The 19,416-nt window shown below is 41.1% G+C and overlaps 1 protein-coding gene across 8 annotated transcripts in view; it reads left to right on the top strand.

Annotated features, from left to right (window-relative positions):
- tjap1 (tight junction associated protein 1 (peripheral)) overlaps window positions 1-11,757 on the top strand; it is a 193,583-nt gene extending 181,826 nt beyond the window's left edge. For all 8 annotated transcript variants that reach the window (XM_063040534.1, XM_063040536.1, XM_063040535.1 and 5 more), the window contains one exon: window positions 2,124-11,757. In XM_063040534.1, the coding sequence (XP_062896604.1) occupies window positions 2,124-3,452 (1,329 nt within the window). In that variant the 3' untranslated portion in view covers window positions 3,453-11,757. The remainder of the gene's footprint in view (window positions 1-2,123) is intronic.
- Window positions 11,758-19,416: the final 7,659 nt, after the last annotated feature.

Genomic DNA, 19,416 nt, shown 5'->3' on the forward strand with positions numbered 1-19,416 from the left:
AAAGGTTAACTGGGAAGTTGAGTAGGTAGTAAAAAAGGCAAATGTAATGTTAGTATTCATTTCAAGAGGACTAGAATATGAAAGCAAGGATGTAATGCTGAGGCGTTATAATGCATTGGTCAGACCACACTTGGAGTATTGTGAGCAATTGTGGGCTCCTTATTTAAGAAAAGATGTGCTGGCTTTGTTAAGGGTCAGTAGGATGTTCACAAGATTGATTCCAGGAATGAAAGAGTTGAAGTATGAGGAGCATTTGATTATTCTGGGCCTGTACTCGCTGGGGTTTAGAAGACTGAGTGCCGGTGGATGGGGTGGGGGGGATCGCATTGAAACATGGAACGTTGAAAGTCTTAGATAGAATGGTTGTTTCCTATAGTGGATGAGTCCAAGACCAGAGGGCACAACCTCAGATTAGAGGGACGTTCATTTAGAATAGAGAAGAGAAGGAATTTCTTTAGCCAGAGGGTTTGAATCTGTGGGATTCATTGCCATGGCCGGCTGTGGAGGCCAAGTCATTGAGTATATTTAAAGTGGAGGGTTGATAGGTTTTTGGTTGGTCAGGGCATCAAAGGTTTTGGAGAGAAGGCAGGAGAACGGGGTTGAGAGTGATAATAAATCTGCCATGATGGAATGTCGGAGCAGTATTGATGGGTCAAGTGGCCTGATTCTGCTTCAATGCCTAATCCCATGTTGTCTGGTCATCGACACTTGGTCAAGAGAAAATATTGTCTGTTACCCACCCTTCCCATTTCAGTGATAATTTTGTATACATTCCATTGGCCTCCTCCACTCAACCAGGAAAGTGAATAGCAAATGGAATATACCCCCGAGTGTAAAGTGCTGCATTTGGGAAGTTAAACGCAGTAAATGATTGGGCCCTGAAGAGTGTTGACCAGTGCTATAAGTACATAGTTCCTTGAAGGTTGTCACACAGATAGACAAGGTAATGAGGAAGGAGTGTTGCATGCTTATCTACATTGAACAGGGCATTTGCTGCAAGAGTTGTATAAGACATTGGTGAGATCACAAATCTGGAATATTGTGTGTGGCTCTGGTCATCATATGACAGGAATGGGTGAGATTAGGTTAGAGAGGATGCAGAAATGATTCACAAGGATGCTGCTAGGTCTGGAAGGCTTGAGCTGTAAAGAGAAGCTTGATAGGCTGCGAATGTTTTCATTGAAGTGATGGAGAATGAGGGATAACATTATAGATAATTATAAAATTACGAGCATGGATAAGGTGAGTGGTTGGAGTCCCTTTCCCAGGTAGAGGAGACTAAAAATGGAGGGCATATGTTTCATGTGGGGGAGAGGAAAAATTGATGGGGGTGCAAGGACGACTTTTGCATAGAGAGTTGTGGGTGTACAGAATAAACTGTCAGAGGAAATGGTAGAAGCAGGTGCAATTACAATTTTCAAAGACATTTGACAGGTTCATGGATAGGAAAGGGTTAGAGGAATTTGGGCCAGATACAGGGTAATGGGATTAGCTCCACAAGGCTCATTGGTTAGCATGGACAAATTGGACAGAAAGACTTGCTTCCATGCTTATAACATTATGGCAGCTGTCATCAACACAATACTTGTCCAGCTCTCAAATTTGACCCCAACATAATACCTCCAGCATCTGTTCTCAACACAAAACTGGGTCCATGTCTCATATCTGTAGTCAATGCTATATGATCCTAAAAGAGTACTCTCTTTTTTTCAAAACAAAAAGAATAGGATCCCATGTCTTCAGCTGCCTTGCAGACAGTAGTGGATCCGGCCAGCATGTGTCTATAGTGCAGTACTGTTCCAAGCCGAAGATTTATTCCCAAAATCTAATAGGCTACAGATACAGACTGCCAGTACACTATTTGGTCAGTCATTTAAAATGCAGACATTTGTATTGGTGCAGTTGATGGTTCACTGTCAGGGTTGATTTAGACAAATGCCAATACAGGCACTTCATTAATTGTTTGGAATGTTCATTGAAATGTAGAAATTAGTTTTTTTATGTATCTGAAGGATACTGAAGTGATAATTTATATGATGCCATTCTCCTTGTTGAGATTGTACTTCTTATGCTGCCTTTAAGTAAAAAGACTGGCTAAATTGGGAGTTCTGTTTTATTTGCAGCTCCCTTTTGTACTTCAAGAGATGGTGAACAAGCATCTGGAGTCCAGTGAAGATTTCCAGACAGGACGGGAGCCAATCCTCACACTTGGTTCCTCTGACGTTGTGCCAACTTCTGTCATTGCCAGAGTTTTGGAAAAGCCGGAGCCATTGATCCTGAACTCTGCCAAGTCCAGCAGCAGCACACAGCCTGTTGCAGAAGATGTCTTTGTCCATGTGGACATGAGTGGCAACACCAATGGTGTCAACTGTGCAGGGAAAGAGGGAGATCAAGACATGACAGAGGCAGTATTGCCTAAAAATGGGATGTGTAGGCAGCCAGTTTGTTCAGAGAGCATACCAGATGAAGCAGCCACCTTTGAGAGGTTGAATCCATACCCCACTCCACCCCAGAACCTTTTCCCTGGCCGTAAAGCTGTCATTGAATTCTCTTCTGATGACAAGGTTAAAATCCCAAAGAACAGTCCCTTACCCAACTGTACATATGCCACCAGGCAAGCCATATCTCTCAGTCTGGTCCAAGGGGAGGATGATGGGTTGGAACTTCAGCGGACTGTAGCCAATAGTCCGTCCTCAAGCGGGAGGAAGTCAGGGCAGGCAACCAACAGGCAGTACCAATCTCCAAAATCAGGCACACCCAGAGGGCCAGGAAACCAGTTTCAGTCAGCTCAGTCGAGTCCATTCAACAGCCCACCTCAAACATTAAGCGCATTTGCCAGCTCTACAAGTTCAGAAGAAGACCTGCTTGCCAACTGGCAGCGGATGTTTGTGGAGAAGGTAGCTCCTGCCTCTGATAGGGACTTTGCTCATCGAACATCTTTCAGCAGTGACATGGTGCAAGAGTTGCAGAATAGTTTGGGCAACCATGTTGCTGTGGGTGAGAGTAGGCAAGCTTACTCAGATGGAGAAGAATCTGGCCAGAGCTGCAGCTGGACAATGAGTCGGGATTCTAGCCTGGATACAGACAGTATTGATTCTAAAGTACGAAAAAACAAATGTACATTGGATTACAGGAGCAAATTCTCTCAAGAAGAAGGAGAGCAGTTGCTGAACACTGCAGCTGTCGATCAGCAGGACTCACAGTCTAATCCACTGCAGAAGCACAAAGAATACACGGATACTGTCTGTAGGAACAGTTCAATGGAAGAACACGAAGCTCTACTTTATGAAAGTCAAACCACACTACAAGATGAGCTGGAAGAGATTGGAGACAAAACATTGATGACTTCAGTGGGACGTCAGCAGAAGAGTCCAAAAAGGATGGGCGTCCATTACTTATTGCGAAAGGACAGTCTAACTAGGGCACAGGAACAGGGTACCTTGCTGGATTAAAATCAAGATACCACCCAAAATGTCACTCAGCAAAGAAAAACTTTTGAAAACCTTTTTCGTGTGTGTAGAAATTAACGATGTTTCCTAGGAGTGTATGAAACTGAGCAAAAGCAAACTAATCAGCATGTGCATTTTTAGTAGAATCTGAGTTCAAAAGGCAATACTTCAGACAGTATTTTCTCAGAAAATCATTTTATTATGAATTAAGTCATTATGGGGGGGGGGAACCCCAAATTCCTGATGAGTATTCATGCTGGGCGATGGCAGGTAATTTCTCAGTGCGTCTTTGGATTTTGAGTTTTTGTGTACTTCACGTCTCCCTTGCATGCCTTGAGCAATGCGAGTTGATTGCATATTTTAGTTATCCTTCGGGTGGTATTAAATTTGTGAAATGATCTCAGTGCATTAAGAATGGTAGGTGTCGGCTTTATTTCAAAGATGTAGCAGACACCAGAATGTTTTTTAAGCTCCTTGGTTTAAACTGAGACTACTAATGCCAATCCTTAACATACAAACCATTTAATTATGTTTGTAATTTGCCTGCCCTGTCCTGAATTACTATGTGAATCACTGATTCATCTGTTTGCAGTGTTACCACGAATATCATGGGTGCACAACTTTGCCCAAATGGGAAAAAGTGACATTGAATTACATTTGTTTTGGTTCTGATATTTATTTTTGCCTACTAAAGTCCAGAATAGACCTCTACAACATCTTGAAATTAAAGATTTATGAAAAGATGTTTGACAAAGGCAGAATACAAAATACAAACTTTTCAGATAATTTTGATAGAAGCATTAAAGTATTTCCAGACTGCCATCTAACATGGTGTTGTCTTCCCATTGCAGCCCAATGAACAGTGGAAGTGCTTCTAAAGTGTTGCCACATATTCTTACCGCCTCACATACCAAGCAGGTGGTCCGTGACAGGTTAAATCTGGATTACCACTAAACAGAACTGGATAATTTCCCATGGTTGCCAACTCTAGACTGTAAAATAGGGAAGCTTGAATGAATAGTTAAACAAACTGACTGCTCTGTTGATCAGCTGTAGACATCTGAAACTTCCAGCCTCTGTGTGGTGTTCTGTTATTTTCTAACCATCAGATCGAGACTCCAACATGTGCAATGCCCACACCTAACCTGAAGATTACTGAATGGCGTGGTTGTCTAAGCTTGATGAACAACCGTTCATTTTCCTGTTTTACCACCACAATGATCCAAAATGTTTCTGTACAATATTGAAGTACAGATAAATGCTTCTGTTAAAATAGATTTTCCTGCCGTTCTTTGAAATAGGATGTAACTGTCCAGCCCTCAGTATCCTGCAGGTTTATGTTAGCCTTCCTCTAAATATCTGCTGATCTGGGAAAGAATCCCAGCTTTACAATGTCCTCTTCCATTGGCTAACTTCATGACAATATTTCCAACTGTTAAGGTTTAAAAGTAATGAATTAAAATTAAGTATTATTATTTCTAAACTTTTGGGTGGGTTACTGCTTATCTGAAAAAAATTCAAAGCTGATTACATCCTTGTAATGAAGTTAGTTCTACAGTATTTTAAAATGAGCATCAACTGCCAAACTCAGCAATGGGTAACTGACTGAAATCCGTTTCTATCTGGCTGACTGTTGCAGGTGCAAGACCTCTTGGGCACTCATAACTTGCTCCTCAGGGAAAATACTAAAAGCCTGCTGGGAGCGCACGCACAGATGTGCACACACACACACACATACTCTCCAAGAACTCCTTCATCTGGTAATTTCTCAAATAATTTATCCATCTTAATCTTGTGACCCCCCGCCCTCACTTTTAGAATATTAAGTGCTTGAATGTAAAACTATTGTGTTATCAAATAGTGAGTTAGTAGTTTGGGTCAGATAACAGAGTTTGCCCACATGTTTGAATTTTAATTTCCACTGATCAATAATTTTGCATTTTGTGTATGGGAATTTTTCTTGGTTAAATCTTTAAAGCAGTGGTAAGTTTTGGATGAGGCTTGCAAATCTGACTTGACTTTGAGGCAGTGAATTCATGTGGGTGCTTTTCTTTGGTTAACTGTAGGTGACAATACAAAAGTTTAGCTTTACAGTGACACCATAAGTAGGTAGCAGCCTGAGTTGTATTTTCAGTAAACCTCTTTACCAATGGAATTTAGTCACACAATATTCCCAATCAAATTTGTGATGTCATAAAAATAAAACCATAGCACTAAGGTGATAAGCATCTGAAACAGAAGCGAAGAATATTGGACATACTAAGCAGGTCAGGAAGCATTAGATGTTTCAGGTTGCTGGTCTGCAAAAAGCCCTCAAGCCAGTTGATGCATCTGAAGGCTGTCCCGAGGACTGTGCACTAGTTTGAATACAGTATCAAGCTGCTTCCTAATATCCGCTTGGCTGTGATGTATTCAATATTTTTCACGGCCTATTCTGCTTTTGAACGGTTTGCACCATGTCTTACGGCTGAGAGCAGCAATTTTCTAGTTACCAGTCTCAATGTACAGATTTCATTATTTCAGCCCTCTTTGATGCTTTTCCCCTATTCATCTCTTGACTGTTTTTTTTTCATATGTTCTTCAAGGAAAATCTCTTTTGGTCTTTCTCCATGACATTGACCTTTTATGTCCATGTCTAGGGTTATGTCATGCTGTCATGATCGCTTTAGTATTCTGAGGTAGTTCAGATAGAAATGATTAATTTCCTTCAGTGGGTGTCCATCACTTGAGTGCAGACTAGTCAACTAAGGACCTTGGTTCCATAGACGGCCTTTATTTTTAATGATATGACTTCAATCCTGTAATTTTCCAAAATTCTCCTTGAACAGTCCTGTCTGATTTCTTTTTCATAGACAGGACACAGGCTGTTTGGTATAAGAATTATAGAAGGTCCATTTGAGAGTACACTATTGCAATGCAATCCATGTCTTCCCAGGAGTGAGCCAATTAGCAACACAATCACAAACAGCAGCTTTAGTCCCAACCTGTGATCTCCATGATAAGCAACTTTGCACTCTGAAGCTGATCTATTCTCCAATACAAAGAGGGGTATGTTTGTGAATTCTGAACTGAAGCACATTTGACATGATTTAACATGACTCAGGTTTCACCATCCTCTGATACATTGGCAGCTAAGTCCTCTGATCATTTGGATGATTTTTTTTTTCTACTGAAAACTTAGAATCTTTTACAGCCATACCTAATTTCTGTCTCAAGGTTTGATCTTCCAAGCATAAAGGAGCTCAGTGTCTTCTCCACTTACTTAAGAGTTGTGTGGTGTTAATATCTCATGTATTTTTCCCCAGCTGGAACAGAAGCCAAACAGCCTTGGATAAGGACTCATGATTCTATGTTCTATGTGAAATTATTTAATTGACAGACTAATTTCCCATCCTCTTGTTTAGTAGGTTTGCAAAATCTTCTATGCACCGTTGTTCCCTTTAGTGCCCCTTACTTGGCCCACACAGTCATACCTTGTACGGGGTGATCATTACCAGTCTTACATATTTATGTAGGGATTGTGAGCCAGGTGTTTTTCCTTTGCACTTCGCAGTGTTCACTTAGTTTTGGGAATGTTGTGATTAATGATCAGAACAATTGAATTGAGCTTGTTCTTTCCCTGTTTCCCTGTTTAGGTTTTGTTTTTGACCAACCTTTCAAGCTTTTGGTCTTGGCCAAGTAAGTTTAAATCAATCTGAACTCAGGGCATTCAGCTGCACCATGCTGCCCTGCTTTTGAATTTGCTGATAATTTGGGGTTTTCAGGCTATGGCCTGTGATCTCCTGTTGATTTGACCCCAAACTTTGAGAGGGTGAGGTGGTGGTCTGAGCCATTCTGCTGTTGACTCTTGTGGTAAATGTGAACTTCAATACCATTGTATAATCTTTTGGTTCTTGTGTTGTAGTCTTGCTGACATTGAGAGTATGTTCCACAGTCTTTGTTCAGGGGGAGTTGATCATTACTCTGCCATGCTTTGTTATTAATGCCTGACTAAACTAGAGCCAACTAAAATCATCAAAGCAATATTAGTTTATTTTTCTTTGGCACCTGAGTCATGGTATTTATGGTCTTCTCATAAAACTTGCCTTCGATTTCAGCTGAGTGATTAAAATTGATGCATAGGGATTGATGAAAGTAGTGAAACACACCTGGTGGGAAGTTCTGAAGGTCATATGACAGTCATTAATATTCTATAGGAGACTTTCCAGATCATTGACAATGTTTGACATAACAACAAAATCAGTACCCAGACCAAAAGCAGGGGCACTGACATGTATTGAGATCCAGGAAAAGAGCAGACATGGAATAGGGAGAAAGAAGGCTCATTTTGAGGATGGAGTAGTTAAATAACTAAAGGCTGATGATGCATGACTAAAGGGAGACAGCAATGGGACAAATAAAGATGTGTCTAGAGGTCAGATTAATTTCCAGACAATGTAGAACTCCGTGAGCCTGGTAGTGTAATTGAGGAGTGGAGACTTGTTCCTCAAAGTTACATTGATCTTCACATTAGATCTGTGTGGGAAGTGGAGGATAAATGGGAAATGGTAGGCAAACTAAATATGAGCACCTGAAAGCCTGATGTCAAATGTGCATGTGTCCCCAGCTAACATCCACTATTCCTGTTGTGGAGAGGAATGCACTGAGAGTGGTACAGTGTATACCAGCTGAACAAAGCAGAATTAAGTTCTTTTTTCCACCAAGAGTGTTTGTACCCTCTGTCAATTGTGGGGCGATTATAAAAAAACAAACAACTATTTGGTGAAATTGAGGCTTAGAGCAGGAATGAGTGATGCATTTTGATGTGGTATCAAGTTGAAGGTACCAGAAATGGCAGAGAGAGCTCTGGTGAATGTTGGCTAGAAATGGAAGTGCTAGAAGAACTCGCCCTGTTGAGCAGCATGTGTGGAAAGAGAAACCAGTCAACATTTTGGGTCAGAAATCTTCACAACTTGGGAATGAGGTGCAATATATAAAAAAAACACGTGGTGACTGGTTCGACGGATCAGGTGAGGTGCATGAGTGTAATTTGTAGAAACATTGCAAAAGAGGCATAAATGTGATAATGTGAAACAAAGAGAGCAGTTTACCTGAAGTTAGAAAATTCACTGCTCATTTCAAAAGATTTGAAAGTACTCAATTAAAATGTTCATCTACGTAATGTTGGACCTCACTGTGCCACTGGAGGGGACGTCAGAAGGGAAGTGAACTGAGCACACAATGGGAAGCTCAGTAACATTCTGGCAGATTGAGCTCAGGTTCTCCACAAAGCAGTCACTCAACCTGTGTTTGGTTTCTCCTGTGTAGAGGAGGTGAACTGTGAACACTAAATGCAGTACATTATACTGGGAAGAAGAACATGACACTTTCTCACACTGCTTCTTTAAAGTGCCTTGGTATTGGTCATTACTCACACTCCTTACTGCCTGATCTGTCCTAACCTATCTCCGTGTAGGCTTCTGTGTTACACTTCACAGAGCTGTAAACTCTCCATGCTTCCCCAGTTCGGAAGAAAGGTCTCTGACTGTAACATTGAGAGGTTTCCCTTTCCGCGGATGTTGCTTGATGGCTGAGTACTTGCAGCAGTTCTGTTTCTGTTTCAGGTTCTGGCACCTACTGTTTTGTTTGGTCTTTTCTTTGAATATGGGAAGTAGTTTGTGAATGGGCACAGGGATACAATATCCTGGTTCTGGCAGGGAGAAGAGGTAAAGGCAGAAGTGTGGAAGTGGAATAGATCTAATCCAGGATCCTTGGCAGGCCAGGCAGCATCTATGGAAAAGAGTACAGTCGATATTTCAGGCCGAGCCTCTCAGCAGGAAAAAGGGTTGTGGCCCGAAATGTTGACTGTACTCTTTTCCGTAGATGCTGCCTGGCCTGCTGAGTTCCTCCAGCATCACACACAAAATGCTGGAGGAACTTAGCAGGCCAAACAGCATCTATGGAAAAAAGTACAGTTGATATTTCAGCCCAAAACCCTTTGGCAGGACCCATTTTGTATGTCTTGCTTAGATTATCAGCATCTGCAGGTTTTCTGTTGTTTGTGATCCAGGATTCTGTTAGCCATGGACAGAAGCCTCCCATGTTGAAGATGACACTAGGTCAGGTCTGATGGAGAAGTGGGAGAACAAAGCTGTTTTTGCACAGGATGTGAGGTTTACAGTGGATGTTGGTCATCAGCTGGACCCTGAAATGAACTGTAAAAGGAAGCAGAGGACGGGTATTGTGGGTTGAGGTAAAGGTGGGAGTGTATTGTCCAAAGGTTGAGATAGCTAACTCAGGAATAGAACAGCACTGCCTTAAAAACAGGCTGACGCGATTGGTGCTTGTAACATTAATGCAAATCTCTTTAGCAGCAGTTGAAAGATCCATAAAATGTTGATCTAAAAATATGGTGATGTTCCCAATACAAATGCGCCTATGTGTGCAGAGATTTGGCAGTGATGATCTGGGAAGCATTAAGTACAGCAAATTAGGTTGTGACTGAACTCTGAGTTTAGTTATTAGAACCAGTGCACCCACATGAATGATGACTGTCACATTTTTCAGAGCATTTATTTGATTTCTCCAATTTGCTACACTGCTTTGTACAGCGAAAATTGATTAGGAGAACTGATTCATTCCCAAGGAAGGTGTTCCCAAAGTTTGTACCATGTTCTACCTAACAGAAAATTTCCTTTGTGGTGGAAGCAGTTGGTTTCAGCTTGACAGAACATCCATGAGCATTGAAGGCACTTGATGCAATGATTGTGACGTGTTAATTCCACCCCTAAAAAGCCAGAGAACAGACTGTATTTCAGAGATAGTTGTCACTTGTGTGCACAAAATCTGTCAACCCTCCACATGTAAAGCACTCCCTGCTGCCCTCTCCACTTCGTTGCAGGCTGTCCTATGCAGTTTATTTTTGTGTATGTTCGCTTTGCTTCCTTCCCCAACCTGTGTGTTGTGTGTCAACTGTCTTCCCATTGAGCACGGCCAGTCAGCATATTTTCCGATCTGTGATATCAAGTTCCCTCTGCCACCTGCTCTCACAGCACAATGTCTTATTCCTAAACACCTTCTATGCTGCCTTTCTCACCCCTTACATCAGGATACTCTTAACAAATCAACCCCATAATTACTCAGAGAGGCTGATCACTGCTTCTCCAGACTACTCAGGCTCTGCTGTCTCCCACCCACACACTTCAAGTCCTCTCCAAGTCTGATTCACTCTGTCATCTACCTGCTGTTCACTTCCTGGCCTCTCAATCTCCCCACTCTATTGCTCTTTGTTCATGTTTTATTTCATGTCTACTTACAAAATAGGCATTTGTACCATTCAACTCAATGCGAACTCTCAGAGCAATCCCATCAATCTCTTTCACCTAATTCTTGTCGCGTCCATTAATAATGCTTCTCCTTCTACCCATGTAACACCGATAAATATCAGACCACTGTGACTCCTGCTGCAATTTTGACGCTGACACTCCTGCCGGGATGCCGGTGCTGGGGCACTGAGAGACTGGCCAAAGTAAGTGCTTGTTGATAGAACTGTGAACTGTGATATTCAATATGGGTGTCGTCTGAAGTTAAAATTTGTATGGAGAAACTTCATATTTATCCGAAACATGTTCTGGTTCTTTGTGTACAAATATTCTTTGGTCGTGGCCAGTATGTGTCTACAAAAACAATATCGACTTGCTGTTGACTGGAGGAGCAGTGATGAAATAACTTGAAATTCTGCAACGTGTTAGTCAGTGGTGTTCAGGAATCTGGGCCATCTCCTCTGGTTAGCCTACCTATTGATCAGTGGGTTGATTTCAAGCAGTGTGTTTGGCCATTTTAAAGGCATAGTACCTTTTTTTTTCAAGAATTACCAGCCTCTGGCCCACTCTCTCTATTCGATGAAATGAATTTAAAAGAGCATTGGCTAGTGCGTAGTCTATGCATCCCAGGCTCAGCACTCTTCTCTACGCTGTGCTGGAGGTGGCTTTGGTAAATAATTCTGAGGGCTAATCATTCATTAGCATTAAGATTGTGTCGATGAATTGCACTTTCAGTGTATTTGAAGGCCAGTGGTCTCTCTGCACATTCACTTTGCTGTTTGATGACCTGAGAACCCAGCTGCATTTTGTGTTCAGTTATTCACTGAGTGTTGCAAATCCCAGTTCTGAATCTGTACCTTTCTCAGTTGAAGCTTCCATGATTTTAGTGCTTCCAATCCATTTCACTCATTCCTTAGGGATGCAGGATGTTGTAGCAATTCATCTGTATCCATGTACAAGACTGTTAAACTTTTACTGATTTTATTTTCTCAATTTGTAAAACTGAACTGATGTATATTTTAAACAAAATAAAGTATTTTAAAATTAGTTCTTGAACTGCTTCTGTTTTACCTACTTCCTTGCAAATTAGAGGTGAAGGAGTTGAGCATTGCTCCTGCTCTGTGTTCAGGCTGTTCAGCTGCGATATAGTGTGTCAGGATATGCTTAAAGTGAAAAACTTTAATTTTGGTGCATAGAGATTCCAGATCAGAAACTCCTCACTTAGACTGCTGATCCTGTCATTCTTTACCCGCCCCCCCACTCTTAGTGTCTGAGTGTTTCTATGAACTACCACCACTCCTGCTTAAGCCAACACTGTGGGAATTACCAAGGTCAGAAGACTTGGGAGATACTTGTTTTCATTACCCAGAGTATAGTAACATCAGCAAGAAAGTTATGGTATAACCTTATAAAAATACCTGTTGGGCCACTGTTGGGGGACTGTGTACAGTTATGGTTGTGACTGCATAGCAAATTCAGTTATCTTTTCTGTCAATCCCCTCCATGCTAATATGTTACTTCAGCCCCATGGACTAACCTTTCACGCTGCACTCTATCTGGAAATCTCATTTCTTCCTATTGAATAAATCCCATTTATTCATCCTATTTATTATATCCTCAAAGAACTTCAGATTTGTCACTTTTCCCTTTCATAAACAATAATTTGCTGGAGGCACTCAGCAGCTCAAACAGCATCTGAGGGAGAAAAAAACTAGTTGCGTTTTATGTTGAGACCTGATGCAGAATCTCAGACTGAACGTCAACAATTCCTCCCTCTCCCACCCTCAGGTGTTGTTCATGCAGCAAGTTGTTTTTTGCTCCACATCCAGCATCTGCAATCTCTTGTGACTCAATCTTCACTTTCATATACTTTATGATCTTCTAACTGTCCTGCTAACACCATCTTAATACTGAATCACATTTTCCCAATGGCAGACATTTGGGTAACTGACCTAAGTTTTCTCTTTCCAGATTCCCCAGTTCATAAATTCGATGTTGTATCTTGATGTCTAGTCCTCTGGCATCTCTACAGAAATGCCCGAGGGTGCAGCACAGTAGCATAGTGATTAGTGTATTAGCCAGCAACCAGGATTCACTTTCATCACTGGAATGAGTTTGTATGTTCTACCCATGACTTCAGGGATTTCCTTTAGGTGATGCAGACTCACTGGACCGAAAGGGCCTATTATGGTGCTGTATCTCTTAAAAAAAAATCTTTGGAAGATGCATGAAACTGTAGATCTACAATCTAGAGGAATTTTGGCAGGTGACAACCAACATGCCCATTATTTCTCATAACTTTAAGTATGGAGGATTGCAGGCCAGTGGCCTTGTTGCCCTTTTACCTCATAAGTTTGCCCAGTATTTAGATAAAATGGTAACTCCTCCCCTCCCTATCACCCCTTTATGATTATTATTATGATTAAGGTTATTGGAATATTGATGTTATGTGGCATATTAACCACATTGGCCTCATCTTTCACCTAAAAAGACTTCGAATGGAATGAGAAGCAAGATATCTCAGTCCAGAAAGGCTGCCAAAGGGAAGTTTGTTAGCAAAATCCCATACATTTTATTACAGCCTTGTTCTCCTTGTGGTGTATTAACAGACAACAGTGCCCTCTCGTGGTTTGTTATTTCACTGCTGTGTTTCCTTCTGATTTATTATCGGACTGTACTCAGTCATTTATATGGTACTGCAGTACTCCTGATTTATTATGACATTGCAGTGTCCGCTTGTGATGTATTATAGCACTACAATGCCTCCCACTGCTTTAACAAAGCTTTGCACTGCGATAATATTACACAGAGGGGCATTATGATATGTTTTAGATGATGCTAGTGTGCTGCAGTGCCCTTTGTGTTTTATTATAGGACTGCAGAGTCTCCTTGTGATAGTTTAAAGTCGGTGCTCCATCCTGATTTCTTTTAGCTACACAGTGCCCCTTTGTGTTTTATTATCACATTGCAATTCCCACATTTGATTTATCAGCAGATTACAAAACTCTGTGATAAAGGACAGCAGTACTACATTTTGCCCAGTCTTCATTTGGGCACAATTCCACTGTTTCAGACTTAGCCAGCCAAAGTTAAAAGTTTAATAGCAAAGTATGTGTATGTTATCAAATACTACCCTGATGGTTGAAGGGTAATAACTGTTCCTGAACCTGGTGGTATGGGACTTAAGGCTCTATACCACCTTCCTGGTAATAACAAAGAGAAGAGAGCACGGTGGTGGGTCCTTGATCATGGAATTTGCTTTCTTGTGGCATGGATGCTGCTTTCTTCTTTGTAGATATGCTCAATGGTGGGGAGGGCTTTTCCCGCGATGAACTGGGCTGTATCCACTACTTTTTGTCGGCTTTCCCATTCTTTTGATGTTTCCATACCAGACCATGATGCAACCAGTCAAGATATGATAAGTTGTGCATCTATAGAAGTTTGTCAAAGTTTTAGCTGAATTCTGAATCAGCTTGGGCTCTGGGTTTAAACTTCATTTGGTTCTTTCACTGGTTGTGTACACTACCAGAGCTCTATTTCTAGTTAGAGACAGTTTCAAACTCCAGTCTTGACCTGGGTGCGATTTCTTCTGAACTTTGTTTCAAACTGTAAGTGACTTTTAAGACTATAGCCTTTCCTTCTCTTTCCTGCAGTTTGAGGAAGTGACCTCTCAGGATCTACACTGTCAACCCCTGTCAGTACTTTGGATGTCTCATTCTGTTACACTGCAAGGAGAAAAGGCCAGTGCTCACCAACCTACATAAGAAACTATGAACCAGAATTTGGCCCTTTAAGTCTGATCTGCCATTCATCAGGATTATGGCTGTGTTTATTAATTTGTTCTATATTTATCATCAGCAATCAAATCCTTCCATAATATACAACATAGAGCAGTACATCATGGGAACATGCCCTTCAAACCATGATGCAATTTTAAACGTGTACGCCTGCCTGTACAATGTCAATATCCTTCCATTCCTTGACTATTCATGTGTTTATCTAAATGCCTCTTAAATGTTGCTTTCACCACTTCCCTAACAGCAAGTTCCAAGCACCAGCCACACTCTGTGTAAAATAAAACCTTACCTAATAAATCTTCCTCTCACCTTAAAGAAATGCCCCAGTGTTTTTGACATTTCTAATAAATCTTCCTCTCACCTTAAAGAAATGCCCTAGTGTTTTTGACATTTCCACCCGGGGGCGGGGGGGGGGGGGGGTGGAAGGCTCTTGCTATGTACCTATCTAAATTTTGTTCACATCTATCAGGTCACCACTAAGCCCCTGATGTTCCAGAGAATACAATCCATGTTTGTCCAGCCTTTATATCTAATACTCTAATCCATGCAACACTCTAGTGAATCTCTTCTGCATCCTCTCCAAAGGTTTCTACATCCTTCATATAGTGGTGTTACTGGATTTGCACGATACTCCAAATGTGGCCTAACCAAAGCTTTGTACAGCTCTAACACGACTTGCCAAACTTTTATGTCCTGATGAAGGAAAGTGTGCCATTTGTCTTTTTTATTCCATATTTGCTTGTTTCCATTTCCAAGGAGCAATGTTCTTGCACCCGAAGATTCCTCTACACACCAATGCTCCAAAGGTCCTGACATTTACTATATGCTTTCTTCGTACATTTAACCTCCTAAAGGGCAGCAACTTATATTTGTCTGGATTAAACAGCATCTGTCATTTCTCTGCCCATATTTGCAATTGGTCTATATCCTGTTGTCTATTCTTTGACTTTGACTTTACTTCCCTCACTTAGCTAATTGTTGTGTTGTTTGTAATCTTACCAACTAAACCCACCTACATTTTCATCCAAATCATTATAGCACAATGATAGCACAACAGAGCTCCCAGCACTGATCCCTGTGGGATTCCAGTGATCATAGAACTCCAGTCAAAATATCACCTCCCACCACTACACTGTCTTCTGTAGCTAAGCCAACTTTGAATTCTGTCTACCAACTCTATATGGGTCACATGCCCTAATTTTCTGGATCATCTACCATGCAGGTCCTTGTCAAGTGTTTTACTGAAGTCAATGTATACAACAACCCTCATCAATCATTAATGTCACCGCCTCAAAAAACTCACTTAAATGCATAAAACTTGACCTGCCCCACACAAAACCCTGGTGACTATCTCTGAAAAGCCATGCCATGCTTTTCAAAATGTAAGTATATTCTATTCCTAAGAATAATTTCCCAACAATGATGTAAGGTTAACAGGCCTATTACCCTTAGCTCTACAGCCCTTTAACAAAAGAACAAAATTGAATATTTGCCAATCCCCTGGGACCTCACCTGTAGTTAGAGGTGATGCAAGGATCTCTGTCAAAGCTCCATCAATTTTCTCTTGCCTCTGTCAGTAACCTGAAATAAAGGCCATCAGACCCTGGGGACTTACCCGTTTTAATGTTCTTCAAAAGGCCCAATACCACGTCCTTGATGTCAATATGCCTTCAAATATCAGTATACCCTTCCCTGATGTACTTGGTGAATGTTAAACAAAGTACTTGTTTAGTACTTGTACACTTCCTCTGAATCTAAGCATAATTTCCCTCCTTTGTCCTTGATGTTAACATTTATGTGCCTTCCCAATTGCTTGTATACCCATATCTCTAACTATTAACTAAATCATCTGTGTTTCTGTTTTGTGCACCATATGGATAATACATTTTCCACTCTATTCCATCTGCCACATCCCTCACTACTCATCCAGCTTGTCTAGTTTCCCCTGAAGACTCCACCACACTCAATCCTACATAAATCAGTGTGATCAGCAAGATTAGAAATATAATACTTTGTACTCTTGGCAGAATTGTTGATACAAATTGTGAAAAATTGGGATCCTGAGCATTGATCTGTGTGGTTCCCCACTGGTGACTTGAGATACTCATTTGTTCCTACTCTAGGGACAGATTCTCAGTTAAGGAATCAACCCAGTGAACCACACTACACTGAGTCAAGACAAGGCCTTGCTAAAGTCCAAATGTAAAGATCTACTGCCCTACACTCATTTACCCTGTTGGTACCTCTTCAAAGAACTCCCATTAAATTTGTCGGACACAACATCCCAAGCAAAATGATTGTTGAATGTTCTAGATAAAATCTGGTTTCTCCAAATGTTGGAAAATCCTGCCTCTCGGAATCCACTTCATCAATTTGCCTACAAGTGATATCAGACTCACAAGCCTATAGTTTCCTGGCTTCTTTTTGCTACTCCTTTCAAACTGTGGTACCACATTAACCACTCTCCAATCCTTCAAAACATCACCTGGGGTCAGAAATGAAGCAAAAATCTCTGCAAGGGCCTCTGCATTTTTTTCTAGTTTCCTGCAAAGTCCAAGAATGCACTGTGTACGCCCTGGGGTTTTATTCACTTTGAGGGTTTCAATCCATTCTCGCTACTAATTCACATGTCAACCAAGACAACACAGCCCATTTCCCACATTTCCTTAGTTTACAACATTTCTTTTTCCACAGTAAAACTGAAGTATTCATGAACATTTTCTCCTATTTCCTTTGGTTTCATATGTAAATGACTTTGCTGATCATCAAGAGAACCTACCTCTCCCGAGCGGCCCTTTTATTCTGTATAGAATCCCTTGGGATTTTGCCTCACTTTGCCTACCAGATCCTTCTCATATCCTTTTTATGCCCTCCAAACCTCTCTTCCTGTAGCATCTATATCCTGGAACACTAAGCTACCAGTCCTGCTCTTCCCTTCCTCAGCCATGTTTCTGTTATGGCTGTATCATCCCAGTCCACAATGCTAATCCAGCCCTTGAGTTCGTCTGCCTTATCTGTCAACCCCTCATGAATTGAAATAATTGCAGTTTAAACCAATGACCTTTCCTCTCCCTTTACTGTCTATCCTGATGACTAAATGCAAGAGGGATCGTGGTCGACATGGAGTATTTGAGGTAAGTGTAACAGTAATTGTAAAACATCAATGAACTGCTGCTGAAAAGATCACAGAGCACAGAGTCAAATATAAAATGACAAATAGATGATTGATCGATGAGCTAAAAACGGATAGTTAGAACACACTATATGTTTTCTGTTGGTCATTTTCTGATTGGTAACTAACAACACAGAAAATTGCTTAGAAAATTATGAGGAGAGCATAAAGATCCTGCAAAGGGATCTTTACAAGAAGTTAACTGGTGGTGTATCATGATGGTGTGTAATAATTGTCCTGGTGAAGGTATCTGCTTGGAAAGGAGGAATAAAATAATTATTTAAATAAGACAGCAAATGAATACCAAGAGAGTTGAGTGTCTTCATTCATGAAATACAAGAGGTGAATTACAGTAAATGATCAGGAAAACTGACAGTTGCCCTTTTATTGGCAAGTGGTATGAAATCCAATGGTGGAGACATTGTGAGGCAACTGTGATTTCATATTTGGAATTCTGCATTCAGGTTTGGTCTTGCTTACGGTTGTACCCACACTATTGCAAGAAGCGGAGAGAAGGTTCATTCAACTGATTGGAAAGAGATAATGAAACATGGGAATGTGACTAGGATAGAGGCTGATGGATGAAAAGATATTGAGCCTTTTCTTGCCAGAGTCTAGAACGACAGATGATCTTTTTGAAGCATAAAAGATTCTGATGTTTCCTTGATTGGAGGGTGGTGATGGGTATGAGGGGGTGTTGGTCATCTCCAATTAAGGAAGTAATTTTGAGTAAATTTTCAAAAATAATGATGAATTTCTGGAAATGGAATCATTCAAGTAGTCACTGATAGACATTTACAAGGGAGTCGAGGAGTAAGGGAAGAGAATGGGTAAGGGAAGAGGGCTGAATAACCTATTCCTGGTTCTGCTTGTCTATACACCATCTCAAATTTCACTTTCTCATTGAGCTTTGAGTTCGTAAGTTATCCGTTCAATGACATTCGAATTTTTACTCCAATCCTATAATTCCTTCACTTCAGATCTGTGGTGAGTGATTGGCTGCATAGAGTTGAGTTCCATCCACTCTGTCACCCTCTTCCCTAGACTTTGTTCACAGACTAGTAGTAAATCCATATATCAACTTAGGGTTTTCCAGTTGTGCTGCTTTGACTTAGTTATACCCTTTCATCAGATGTGGTCGTTATTGCAAGGCCAGGATTTAATGTCCATCCTTATTTGCCTTAAGTTTCTGTCCTGAACTGTGCTGTGAAGGCTGTAGGATTGGGAGGCTAGAGTTATACACCATGTGAACAGGCCATTTGACTCAGTATCCAACCTAGTTGCTGACCTGAGGTAGTCCCATATCCTTCTCTAAAGCTTTCCTATCCATGTAGAGTAGCAGCCAAAATGTCTGTTACGTATTGTCATTGTACTCACCTCTATTGTTTCCTCTGGCAGTTTGTTCTATATGGTATATCCACCACACTATGTGTCAAATACTTGCCTGAGATCCCCATTAAATCTTACCCCTCTCACCCAAATCTCCACCCAGCTTTGATGAATCTGCAGAGCTTCCATCTTCCAGTTACAGTTGGATTAAATGGTACCCTATTTGATTCACAGCACCTGCCTTTGAGGGGATAGTGAGGATGTTGATAAGGAGGGTGATGCAGCAGTCTCCATCACACTACTTGCAGCATCAGATCCCAAGGTGCTCTCTCCCTGCCATCAGGACAATCCTTCCATCACACAATAAA

The sequence above is a fragment of the Mobula hypostoma genome, chromosome 2 (assembly GCF_963921235.1).
Source record: "Mobula hypostoma chromosome 2, sMobHyp1.1, whole genome shotgun sequence".
NCBI lineage: Eukaryota > Metazoa > Chordata > Chondrichthyes > Myliobatiformes > Myliobatidae > Mobula > Mobula hypostoma.